Raw genomic sequence first — 12,825 nt, forward strand, 5'->3', positions numbered from 1 at the left:
AAATATGGCCCCAACAAGAGAGTTGTCTGTTGAAATAATGGAAAGGATTAGAAAACTCTTACAACAAGGAATTTCAACACGGAGTGTGACCAAAGTTGGTTGTTCCGAGTCAGCTGTGTCTAAAAGTGCATTTATAAACTATAGGAAGGTTATAAAGGAAAACATAAGGGCATACCAAGGAAGACGTCAAAGCGATAAAGGATAGAAATCTCAAGCAATATGCCTTTAAAATAGAAACACAACAAAACAAATTAAAAACAAATGGACAGAAACAGGAGTCAATGTTTGTGACCAAACTGTAAGAAACCAGCTGAATGAAATGGGATTTACATATAGAAAAGCCAAAGGAAAACGAGTACTAAAACTTAAAGAAAACAAGGTTACAGCGTGCTAAAGGGAAGCAATCATGTAGTGTGGATGATTGGATGAAAATCAGTGGAGAATCGGGAATCTGCATCAGCCAAGGAGATGATGCTGGAACTTTTGTCAGGTGCCGCTCGCCTCTAATGAAAATATAACGATGACTGCCTGAAGAAAACAATCAAATTTCCCAACTCATTTATGATTGCAGTAAATGCACATGTGTACGTTGACATTTTTGAACACTTTTCTCATTCCATCGATAGAAAATAGGTTTAGTGATGATGAAATCATTTTTTTTAGGATGATAATACATCTTGCTACAGAGCAAAAAGTGTTCAAGCTTTTCTTCAGGAAAGGCATCTCAGCTGAATGACGTGGCCAGTAAACAGTGTGGATCTCAGTGCATTTGAAAATCTATGGTGGAAATTAAAAACGCTGGTCCACGATAAAGCACCATCCCGCAAAGCTGATCTGTCAACCGCTATTTGAGAAACTTGGAACCAGCTTGATGGGGAATATTGTGTCTCATTAATGAAGTCCATGCCTCCAAGAATTCAAGAAAAGCAACAAAGTGATAATTGTTTTTTCTTTGTTTGTTTTTTGATGATTCCATATTGTTTTCCTATACTTGCTCTGGAAAAAGACATGCCATTAAAAAAAATAATATGTGTATTTGTTTGAGGTTTGTTTCATGAAGCCAGAATGTTAAGTTATTAAATATTTGTTTTATGTCATATCTGTGATTTGTTTGTTTGCTATAAAGTAAAAAACTCTGTGGGAACATCCTCTAAGTGTGGTGATTCCATCATTTTTTCCAGTGGGTTGTACTACTACTAGTCTATTAATGTGCTTTAATCACAAAACAAGTAAACCAAACATTATAACAACAAATTATGGATATTAAATAGTCTACAACCAATACTGAGTTGATTAAAAGTTAGTTTAATTTAATACTTAATAAAAAATAATAATAAAAAAACCGAACACTCTAAGTTCTGTTAAAGTTCTGATAAAGTTTCAAAATGTACATTTGCCCTTTTTTACACAATGTCATAATAATATGTTTTCTTTCAATAGCCACATCTGTAAGATTTTTATTATTTCCCCCATATAAATTAATCGGTAAGTGGGATTTGGTTTCCCCACATGCTAAACCATATCTACAGAGTGTATTTTTTTTAAATAGTATATATATTTTTTAAATAAAATGTATTTTTATGTTTTTAATATAAAAGTATTATTTTATATAAATTTTATATCCCCTGACATGCTGGCACATCAAAGTGTACTTTAAAGCCAGATGGAGAAGTTGTCTTATTTGTATTCTGTAATATGAGGCCGCCTTGTGTCCCGTTGAGAGGGATAGGAGCTGGATGGATGTTTGGATCCTGTAATTTTCCCTCCAGACTGCCAGAAAAGTCATGAACTAGCTGCAAAGGTAGGTGTGTGTGTGTGTGTGTGTGAGTGAGTGTGTGTCCTTATGGGGAAGGTTAGAAGAGCTCATAAATCATACTAAGTGATGTTTTTTGAAAATATAAAAATGCAGAACGTTTTTCTGTGATGGGTATGGTTTAGGGTTAGGGTTTGTGTAAGGGGATAGAATACACAGTTTGTACAGTATAAAAATCTATTCTATGTCCCCATAAAACATGAAAACAACGTGTGTGTGTGTGTGTGTGTGTGTGTGTGTGTGTGTGTGTGTGTGTGTGTGTGTGTGTGTGTGTGTGTGTGTGTGTGTGTGTGTTTGTCCTGCTGTATTGTCATGCCTTTCAAACAGAAACTTGATCAATCATCAGAAGAAAGTGGTGGCCATTAAAGCAACTTCTGAGATACTGTGAAATGTGAATAATAAATAAAAATAAAAAATACAAATCTCAGTAACGAGTAATTGTTTTGCTGCAATTTTTTTGCACGTTTTGGCCACGTAATGGCCATTTCTACTCTCTCTCTCATCTCCGTCTGGTCAAGTATTCCCCTACACAAGAAAATATGTATCAATTGAGGCTTTTTTCTTAGTTAATTTCAGCCATTTTTTGCATATAATTCTGAATTATGCTATTAGTTACTAAAATGAGTTAATGAACACTGTTTATCAGTGCAATAATTTTATGCACATGTTCATGTGTATATTTCACAAATAAGTCTTATTGTGACTGGAATATTCGATATGGAGCCACTTTGCACTTCCATCACGACAAATCCATTCTTCTCCACTTATACCAAACAAGTTTTATTTTCAACACTACAGCTGAAAGTAGTGCTGAAAGTGCTGTGGTGGTTTTTATAGGCATGCTGTCTTTTATAAGACATGACCTAAGATGACCCTTAGCCACATTCCAATAACAGTAAACGTACAATAGCTACTATTCAATATGTACAACAGAACATAACAAACATGTTGAATATTATGTGTATGTGATTTTGGTATAGAGGAACAAACTGGAGTCAGCACAAACCATCCTGAGGTGTCCAGATGTGTGGTCATCCTAAAGTTCTACAATATAGCAATCTCCCAAGTCAGAAGTGAGATCTTACCTCTTAATGTGAGATATAATCTCTGTGGTTTAAATCAGGGGAAGCAGAAAAATTGTGGTGATAATCGTGTCTGATGAAGAATTATCATTCTCCTTCAGGCACAGTGACATTCATTAAATGAATAAAAACAAACACTGAGACATTTTTCTAAATATCTTTTTTTTCAGCAGAAGAAAGAAAGTTGTGCAGAATGATCTGAATAAATAACATGGATATGGATATACTTGGCATCAAATATTTACACAATTTACAGAACTATACATTCTAACGTAAGATTATTTTATTTTGAAAGAAAGTATTCAAGCTATTCAAGGCTGCATTAACTGGATAAGAAGTGACAGTAAATGCATTTATATGTTACAATTTCTATTTCAAATGCTGTTCATTTGAAATTTTTTATTCAGCAAAAATCCTGAAAAAAATGTAGCACATATTTGCCACCACAGGAGTAAATTACATTTTAAAATATTAAAACAGAAAACAGTTATTTTAAACTGTAATAATTCAGTTTTACAATATTATTGTTTTTACCTTACTTTTTTTTTATCATAAATGCAGCCATGGTGAGTATAAGAGACTTCTTTCAGATTTTTTTTAATGTTTTAATGTTACTGATATTTTGTATTTTGAAATACAATCAGAGTATTTAAACTTCATTGTTAAACAGATGACTTCCTAATAGTTACCCTTAACTGAACCAAATTTCAAAGAATCTTTTTTTTTTTCAACACAAAATATTGTAATATTGGTAACACTTACCATAACATTAGTTAACTACATTAGCTAACATAAACATGAACATTTAGCTACTAATACATTATTAAAATCAAAAATTGTATCTGTTAACTACATAGCCCCTAAAGGGACATGGTGATGAAAAAAGAAAAGAAAAAAAAAATAGATGGGAGGAAAAATTAGAAACTTTTCCCTGAGAAACTTTGCGTTCGCTCGCAACAATTTTTTCTTCCATTTCATATTTTTTTCCTTCACCATGTCCCTTTAGGGGCTCCGTAGCTATAACTAAAAAGAAACACTTGTATTTTTATTAACTAAAAGTAAATCCATCTCTCTTATAATAAAGCTGTAAAGTTAAGAAACTGCATAGATAAGTGAAGATTTTCCATCTTGGATTGACGCTATGGTGAACGCCATCAGCATGACCGGTACCTGAAGCATGTGTGTAGACATGACAATTTCATTGGCCGACGACAGTCCACAACATCATCACCGGAGTGCCTGTGGGTGTCTGTGATGTACACCATCAGCTTTCTTATCTTCAGGAACCATTTGTTTATGCTATTGCGTGTTGAAGGCGATTGTTATGGAGAAGCTCTCAAACAAGTTTTTCAGGAAGTGTGTGCCTCTGTGTCCCAGGTTTTTGACTCCTGAGGACACACACAACCTGTGCGTTATGGGTCTGGGTGAGAAGGTGTGTGTATAGGGTAACTAAGTCACAGATATAAGGGGCTGTTGTACAGCTTTGTATGTTAGAGTAAAAGTTTTAATATCAATGTGCAACTGAACAGGAAGCCGATGCAGATTGTAAAGCAGGCCTGTGATGTGCTGACATGAGAGACTTTCGCACCGGGTAGTTTTAGGAACTTAGTTCTAGGAACTATAGCCACCAGGGTGGTTCCCTGAGAACAATGGTTTCCTTTGGAACATTTTCCTCTGAGATGAGCAAAATCTGCGCAGAACCGATCAGTGATCACCGCGAGATGCATGCCGATTAAAAAATGTGCCCAAGTGTGCTCCTCATTCTCTTCATTCTTCTGATTCTTTTATTCTTCAGCTGCCACTTTGTAGATTAAAATATTTGAGGGAGAGCATGTTCTATCGCTGCACGCAGGTTATGGAATGCACTTCCTCTTAAGGTGATGATACACAGGGCAACTTTTTGAGCAATGTTGCTGGGCAATCTTGCCGAGCGATTAATGCTTGGGCACTTTCCCATTGAAAATGGGCAATAAATTTATATCTGGATAATTTAGATGGGTTGTGGGGCCTGTGTCTCATCTGGTTGCCCGTTGACAGCAACATTGCCCAGCAACATTGCTCAAAAAGTTGCCCTGTGTATCATCACCTTTACTGTTAGAAATGCTCCCACATTAGCCAGTTTCAAGAAGTAGCTAAAAACCCATAAAAAAAATAAAAAAGAACATAGATTATTATGAGTAGTACTTTATTGTATTGATTAGTTGTAATGTTTATTTTATGTTTTACTTTTTTGGTGTTTCTTTGTAGTGTATCATTTCAGAAATTCTGTTTTTTACCTGTTTTATTTGCTACTGTTTGTAGCGCTTTGGGTACTAGAAAAGCGCACCATAAATAAAATGTATTATTATTATTAAGTCAAATGGCTTAGCAACATGTGTAAATCGATTATTTGCTTCATACAGACAGTTCACTCATGGACTGGGTGGTTAGCAGTGGTTTATCACTAAGTAAAACACTTTATAATACAGAACAGATTGCTATGGAAGTAAATACCAAGTCGTTATTGTTCACATTAACCAAACTTTATTTGCACTTCAGTAACTTTAATAAGTAAAATATTGTTTCTAAATATAAAGACAACTGGATTAACCCCAAATTCCCCCCAAAAAAACCACACACACACACACACACACACACACACACACACACACACACACACACACACACACACACACACACACACACACACACACACACACACACACACACACACACACACACACACACACACACACACACACACACACACACACACACACACAAAAACACCATTTATATAGGCTACAAATAATTAAAATATTGTTTTAATAAACTGCCCCACTACCAAATCTATAGATACATAATTACAGATAAAAATAAATTCATAAAAAATCAAGAAATGGTAAATACATTTCCTCTAACATACACATAATGGTGGAGAGATTGCAGAATTCCAAAGAATAATGGGGTTATATCAAGAATATTTGTAGGATATAATAGGAAAAAAAAAATTTGTATTTATTCAGACACAAATCATGTCACAAATCATAATTGAGATCAGCATAAGAAATTACGTTTGTCTTGGTGAGCAGGAGTCAGATGGTCTGTGCCATTACCTTGGTGCTCTGAAGAGTCTGGCCTGTGACTCAGGGTTAAGGGAAGTTCCAATACTTTGAATTCGGCAGGATAGGTCTTGACTGTGACTCTGGTATTGTTGAGGATCTCTGCCTTAAGTTGTAGGACAGTAATCTTGGCATTGGGTTGGGTCTGGGTGGTGGCACTGTAAAGGGAAGCAAATATATTAATGTCAAAATGCAGTAATATCAAACCACTTTCATATTTCATTAGTTATTAGCTTGAAATAGTGACAATGAGGAAAACAAACAGTTTTAGATACTCCTAACTGAGAGAGTTTATGTACCAGCTGGTTTAGAATATTATGCATCTATACATCTTAATGCAAGGCTTTGAATAATCACTTGATACAAAAATGCTGCATGAGTTGCAAGAGTATAATGGGAGGATCGAATATAATTGTATTTGCATTTTATTAGTAAGACTTACATTCAGTGCTCTCCTCAGAAGTGGGAATGATCTCAATGTGTGCCACTATGGAAACCAACAGCATTTAAAGTATTATTTTTAAGTAAACAGAAAACTGATAAAGCTCACAAATGAAGTAATGTTCAAAAGTCTTGGGTTCATTAGGTGCTTCACAAAAACATTTGTTGATGTGCTGCAGTAGGAAACACCAATTTTAGATTCCTTTGCAGATATTGTTTGTTACACTATGTATCTTTAATTTTTAATATTGTACCTCTATCAGATGTCTTTTTTATCTCTTCTTTGCAGAAATCCTCAAGTTTCTTTTTTAGCAGAAGGACAGATTTTCCCACGTCCTCATATACGAGGTGAGAACTGCCATTGATTCTGGGCACAACAGTAGTTTTAGGAGGAACAGAGCAAGCCTCGACACTCTACAGAAAGCCATACAAAAACAAACAACATTAAACTGTAGACAGATAAAGAGACAAATAGTGATTGTCCTATGTTTTTCTAAGGCTCAGTTACCAGCAGGAAATGGATGTGATCGTCTGTGTGTGAAAGCTGCTCCAGCTCAGTGTTTCTCCTCCTCAGGTCATCGATCTCTTGCTCCAGTTGTTTCAAGAGTCCTTGAGCTCGACTCACAGCAGCATTTTCCTGATCTCTGATCAGCTGTGTCACCTCAGAGCGGCTTCCCTCAATGGAGCGGATCAGTTCAGTAAAGTTCCTCTCACTGTCCTCCACTGCTGTCTGTGCAGAGCGCTGTCAGGACACATTACACAGTGAGCTTCAGTGAGACTGGAAGTGAACTGAGATCCTCACTGATTGGAGAGTTTGAAACCATACTTTTCTACCGGTAGCCAAACTCACCTTATAGGTCTTCACAACCTCTCTCAGCTCCTGAAGATCTTTCTCTCTCTGCCAGATTCTCTGATGGAAGTTTCTTAGTGTTTGTTCCAGATGTTTCTGGTGACAAAGAAACAACAGTAAAGCTAAGAAATATTCTTCTGAATGAAATCAGTTTTATAAATATATAAACGAAAAGCATCTCTTTCTTTTATCCACTCAATAGGAAGATAATGCTCGTCTGTGTCTGTGGTTGCACAATATTGACTTTTGTGAATGACGGTTGTCAAGGAATTTTTTATTATTCTTGCAGGAATAATATTTGAATGCTTTTGAGATCTAAATGGACTAGATGGCTGTCTGAATTTATTTTTAACCTCATAACTATACATAACATATATTTAACTCGGCAACAAGCAGAGCTAATCAAAAGTCTAATTTGCTTTTGCCCAGTAACAGCGGGGAGTTTGCTGAATTGTACATATCGAACACTTTATTTTAGAGAAAATGTATGTAACTGTATAATGTTCCCTTTGCCCGTGCACCTATTCTTTATAAACTGTTGTGATCTCTTTGTCTCTGTGGTTTACTTTGAGAAACTCCAGTCGTGACTTAAAGAACATTCATTGTCTGAAGTCTTGTCTGCGGTGTTACTGCTGCGCAGCAGGTTATTGAAACCCTAGAGATTCTGAATTCCCAAGTAATAGTGCTCATAGATGACAACACATCATCCGAAAACCTGAGGATAATTTTGAGTGGGAAAATCTGAGGATAATTTTTAAGACTTGCCAATCTCAGGTGGCTGAGGCAGAGAGACTTAAAAAATAAATAAAAAGTAATCATTTAATAACTCATCCTGAAAGCAAAAAAAAATATGACTCGACTAATGTTGTAATGGTCACCAGCTGGAGTGCCCTTGAGAGCCAGAGGGCACTCCACATAAGACTATTATTACTCACAAACTACATTTCCCATAACTCACTGCCCGGACTCATCATCACTTATCACTGATCACATTCACCTGTACCTCATTCACTGATTGCATTCACCTGTGTCTCATCATCCTGTTAGTCTCAGTCTATTTATACCATGTTCATTCATTCGCTCACCGCGAAGTCTTGTTTAAGTGTTACACTGCAATTCCGAGCGTTTTCCCTGGTTTCTTGCCTTTTGGTTTATTTGGATTTCTTGCCCTGTTCCCTGGATTACTCTTTTGCCTCTGGTCCCTGCCTGTTTTGTTTGTTTCTTTGTTGGTTTGTTTGGACTGCCTACCTGTGTTTTGACCTTTTGCCTGTACACTGGATTACGCCTCTGGATTACCCACAATAAAGCTGCGTTTGGATCTTAACCCTCGTGTCTCGGAGCAGTTTCATAACAAATGTAAAAGTAAAGGATATTAAGTTATGCAAGATTAATATTTCATAGATTTATTTATCCCTAATATTAAACAATCATGTTTTTTTGTGCATAACTTTATTAATATTCATGTATGAGCCATTTCGTCACGTCATCACTAGCACCCTGAGCCATAGCTTTAGTTCACCCTCCTCCTCTGTTTCGTTACTGTCCCTTCTTGGTGCACAAATATTAATTATCCTTAAACCAGAAAAAAAGACTGAAGCAACAAAAAACAATTATATATTCCAAGACAGTGATTTACCTGTTTCTCTGTCCTCTCTGCTGTAGCTGTTACAGTGTCATGGTTTTTGTGCTCATTCATTGTACACAGGTAGCAAATGCTGCGCTGGTCAGTGCGGCAGAATATTTCACGTTGTTTACCATGTTGAGGACAGATCATCTGCTGGAGTCGTCCAGTGGCATCGATCACTTTGTGTGGATTTCCTGAGCGAAATTCTTCATGACGTTCAAAATGAGTTTGACAGTAAGATTCCAGACACACCAGACAGGACTTGACGGCTTTGAGTTTTCTTCCAGAGCAGACGTCACACTCCAAATCTCCAGATCCAGTAGTAGCTTGCAAATTAGTTGTCTTCAGTTTCTCAACCATTTTAGCAAACACCACATTCTTACATAAGGTAGGTCTTGGAGTGAAGGTCTGTCTGCACTGTGGGCAGCTGTAAACTCCCTTCTGATCATCATGATTCCAGCAGCTGGTTATACAGATCATGCAGTAACTGTGTCCACAAGGAATGGTCACTGGATTCTTCAGTAGATCCAGACACACTGGGCAAATGAACTCATTCTGTCCCACTGAAATACTGGCTTCTGCCATTTCACTGCATATGATCTCAGACAGAGAGACTCAAACAACAGCTCAACAATAACTTACACTGCAGGTTCTTTCAGCTGAAGGGTTGAAATAGTTTCCGCATTCTGTATAGGCAGATCAGACTTATCACGAAAAAATGTGGGTGTTGGGTTTCAGGGAACTGGAAAGTTAAATTGTTTTGTATATATATTAAAAGTGAAACTGTGATACTGCAGAGCTAGAGGCTAACAGTAAAGGTCCTAAACACTGCTTTCAAACCATAAAGACTTCACACCTGCAAAAGTTGCCCAGTGATTTTTGATTTGAAATATATATTTTGTAATTTTACATGCACTTGTGACAAATATTTAGTAGACGCAAGCGATTTTATACCCAATGGCCTATCAAGAAAAGTGTATAGGTTATTATATTTCAGAACAGACTTTCAAGTGTCATGGTGTGACAACATATGTCTTTTCTGATTAAAATCAGAACCAATGATGACTGATTCGCAAATCATCTTTTCTTGAAGATCTGGTATCCCATTTGTGTTGAGGGTCACTTTGATCAATTTGACCAATTATAAAAAAAATAAAAAAAAACTCTCTCTATTGCACCTTGTCAGAGACTAAAACATAAAATATGAGAAATTATATATATATATTAGACATAATAATTGTCCCAGGTGTGTCCCGGGCTTTACCTTTCATAAGTTATCATATTTTAGTCTTTGACAAACTACAATAAAGCTTTTCTGTTTTTTTTCCTGTCTCTACTATTTTTGAATGGGTTGACCCCGACACAGTCACCAAAATTGTACAGCCTTTCCAAAACAGCAATGTGTCAACTTTGCATGCATTCATTGCCCTAAATGAGAAAAGGACACACAATTTAAAGAAAAAAATAAATAGTAACCAGCAGTTAAGCAGTTTAAAGCAGTTTGAATAGAAGGGTTAATAACACAGAGAGCAAAAAAAAAAAAAAAGAGTGCTGGAAGAAGTGAATATTTAATCAGTTAAAACCAAACAAAACAAAACAAAGACCAATCTAAAACTAAAAGTGGCCAACAAATCACATTTTTTTTCAGACCGTTTTTTACTGTATCATTCAGTACTATATACCATACTTCTGTGTCATGTAGATAGGCTAAGTCTTTAAAGGTTGCAAATGTGTCAATGAATAGTATGTAATGAGATCAGATTGCAAAGTAAAAGTATGAGAATTAAAGATGAGAAATAGGTGACAATGATTAATTAGAAATCATACTATAGTGATCTCTGCTGGCAAACATGGGACATGACACTTGAATGGGTTTTATTATACATCAGCTGGATTGCTGCTTTCTTTTTATTAAAGTTAGACCATTGTGTCTATTCACTTTCAAAAGCCTGCGGAAAGCTGGTCCTTCAGAAAACTTATCAAAATGCAAACAAAAGATAACATAGATGATAAAATCAATATTGAATTAGTACTTAGAGATTTGCTACTTATATTAACTATATTTACATTATAATAAAGTGTGCAGTGTCTCCATCTAAAGGTCAGAAGTAGGCAATACAGTGATTGTCACAGGATAAGGAGGATAAAGACTGGATACAAATATAAATGTGATAAAATTAAAACAACAAAAATGTAGACAGGCATAACAGTGTGCATAACATAGCATACACAAACTCCCAGAAGGCGAGACCTCACGGCTTGAAGAGGAGAAGGCGAAGGGATGGTTATAGCAGGCGGTGGAGGAATGGTGACAGACCGATGATGAGACCCCGGTGGCGATGGTATCCATCCAAAGGCACAGACCCAGAGCCGACAGCCCACGGTGGAGTCAAGGGAGGGAGGAGACAAAGTGGAGTAGAGGCTGACGTCAACTGGGGGATGAGCGACGGAGGCGGAGCCGATGGATCCCAGGGCGCAGACTGAGAAGAGCGACATCACTGGCACAGGAGGCCTAGCCAATGCCGCGGCGACGATCGTCTGAGGAGGAGCCAGACAGCCTGAGGATTGAAACGATGGTGGTGTTATGGAGGACCGAGCCGTACCCGAAGGGAAGGAGGAGCCTGCTGCAGCCGTAGGGGTGGAGGAACGGAGCATAGCGGAAGATCCACAAGTCCGTGGCAGAGGTGGTGTGATGACTGACAAAGGGGGAGCCGGTGGGACGAGGGAACCCGGTGTAGTCGAAAGGCCGATGGTGTCTGGTGGAGCCAAAGGTGGTAGGAGCCAAGGTGGAGCCGACAGGTCAACAGGCCGAGATGTGACGAGACGATCTTACGCTGGAAGTGGAGCCACTGGATCTATCCGCTCAGGTGCTGATGGTGGCAGTAGGATCTGAGGCTCGACGTGAGTGTTTGGCATAGCAGGAGATGGCGAAGGGCTGACAACGCTGGAGCGTTGATAGCGTCCCTCCAGTAGCGTCAGCCCAGAGGTTTCTGGGAGGTCTGCGGGGTGATGGTAATTCGCCCCGATCCAGAACAGTGACTTCAAGGCAGCAGAATTGTCCAGTAAAGGTTAAAAAGTCTAGGCTCTCACAAGTCAAAACAGAAAATCATGCATCATATTCCATTCCTGTCACTGACTGAGGATTTTGACAGTGATAAGCTTACCAAATGCAACTAAATGTAATGTCTTTGGAAATCAAATAACCGAACTTTGTTTTCAAGTCAGTAATTTAAAATTCCAACATACCACGAAGGCCTTTAAAATTGTGTGATGTTGTGTAACAGCTCCCTATATAAATATATTGAGAGGCTTTTGACGTTTTTTTAGACATGATTTCCTAATATTATTAGTTTTGCATTTAGATATATGTGACCCTGGATCACAAAACCAGTCACAAGTCACACGGGTATATTTGTGGCAGTAGTCAACAATACATTGTATGGGTCAAAATTATAGATTTTTCTTTTATGCCAAAAATCCTTAGGATATTAAGACCATGTTCCATGAATATATTTTGTAAATTTCCAAATATGCTGTCATGAACGTCATGACAAATCTTGTCCTATCCTAACAAACCATTCATCAATGGAAAGCTTATTTATTCAGCTTTCAGATGATGTATAAATCTCAATTTTAAAAAATTGCCCCATGTGACTGTGGAACAGGGTCACGTATATTTAGACATTCTAAAATACTCTATCTCTCTCTCTCTCTGGGTTTCTATTTTGCTCTTGATATTTTAGAGTGTCACTCCTTCATTGCTGTGCACTTGTTTCTGCACAGTGGCTGATTTATTTCCTATGTCGGTCATTTTTGACCACAAAGGAGTGTGACTTCCTTTTTTACCATTTACCTTATCGAATCATGTCCATGTTTTTTGTGTGTTCACATCGCTAATACGACAAAAGTCACCA

General features: G+C 37.3%; 2 protein-coding genes across 2 annotated transcripts in view; both read right to left on the reverse strand.

Moving 5' to 3' along the window:
- The window catches only part of mep1ba (meprin A subunit beta a), a 507,054-nt gene that overhangs the window by 116,922 nt on the left and 377,307 nt on the right, over positions 1–12,825 (reverse strand). The gene's annotated exons all lie outside the window — the stretch shown is intronic.
- ftr63 (finTRIM family, member 63) lies at positions 5,404–9,610 on the reverse strand. Its single transcript, XM_084432525.1, has 6 exons — positions 8,924–9,610; positions 7,288–7,383; positions 6,946–7,179; positions 6,692–6,851; positions 6,439–6,483; positions 5,404–6,154 (listed from the first exon to the last, which is right to left on the reverse strand). Exons 1-6 carry the CDS (start codon positions 9,494–9,496, stop codon positions 6,027–6,029), a joined length of 1,236 nt encoding a protein of 411 aa, XP_084288651.1. The 5' UTR covers positions 9,497–9,610; the 3' UTR covers positions 5,404–6,026.

This window comes from Rutilus rutilus (assembly GCF_951802725.1).
Source record: "Rutilus rutilus genome assembly, chromosome: 15".
In the NCBI taxonomy this organism is placed as follows: domain Eukaryota; kingdom Metazoa; phylum Chordata; class Actinopteri; order Cypriniformes; family Leuciscidae; genus Rutilus; species Rutilus rutilus.

Excerpts from the sequence above, each read along its gene's own strand:
- ftr63 (XM_084432525.1), bottom strand. The coding sequence starts at position 9,496 with ATGGCAGAAGCCAGTATTTCAGTGGGACAGAATGAGTTCATTTGCCCA. Across the intron at positions 7,384-8,923 it reads CAGAGAGGACAGAGAAACAG|AAACATCTGGAACAAACACT; the intron begins GTAAATCACTGT and ends CTTTGTCACCAG. Across the intron at positions 6,155-6,438 it reads TTCTGAGGAGAGCACTGAAT|TGCCACCACCCAGACCCAAC; the intron begins GTAAGTCTTACT and ends TTCCCTTTACAG.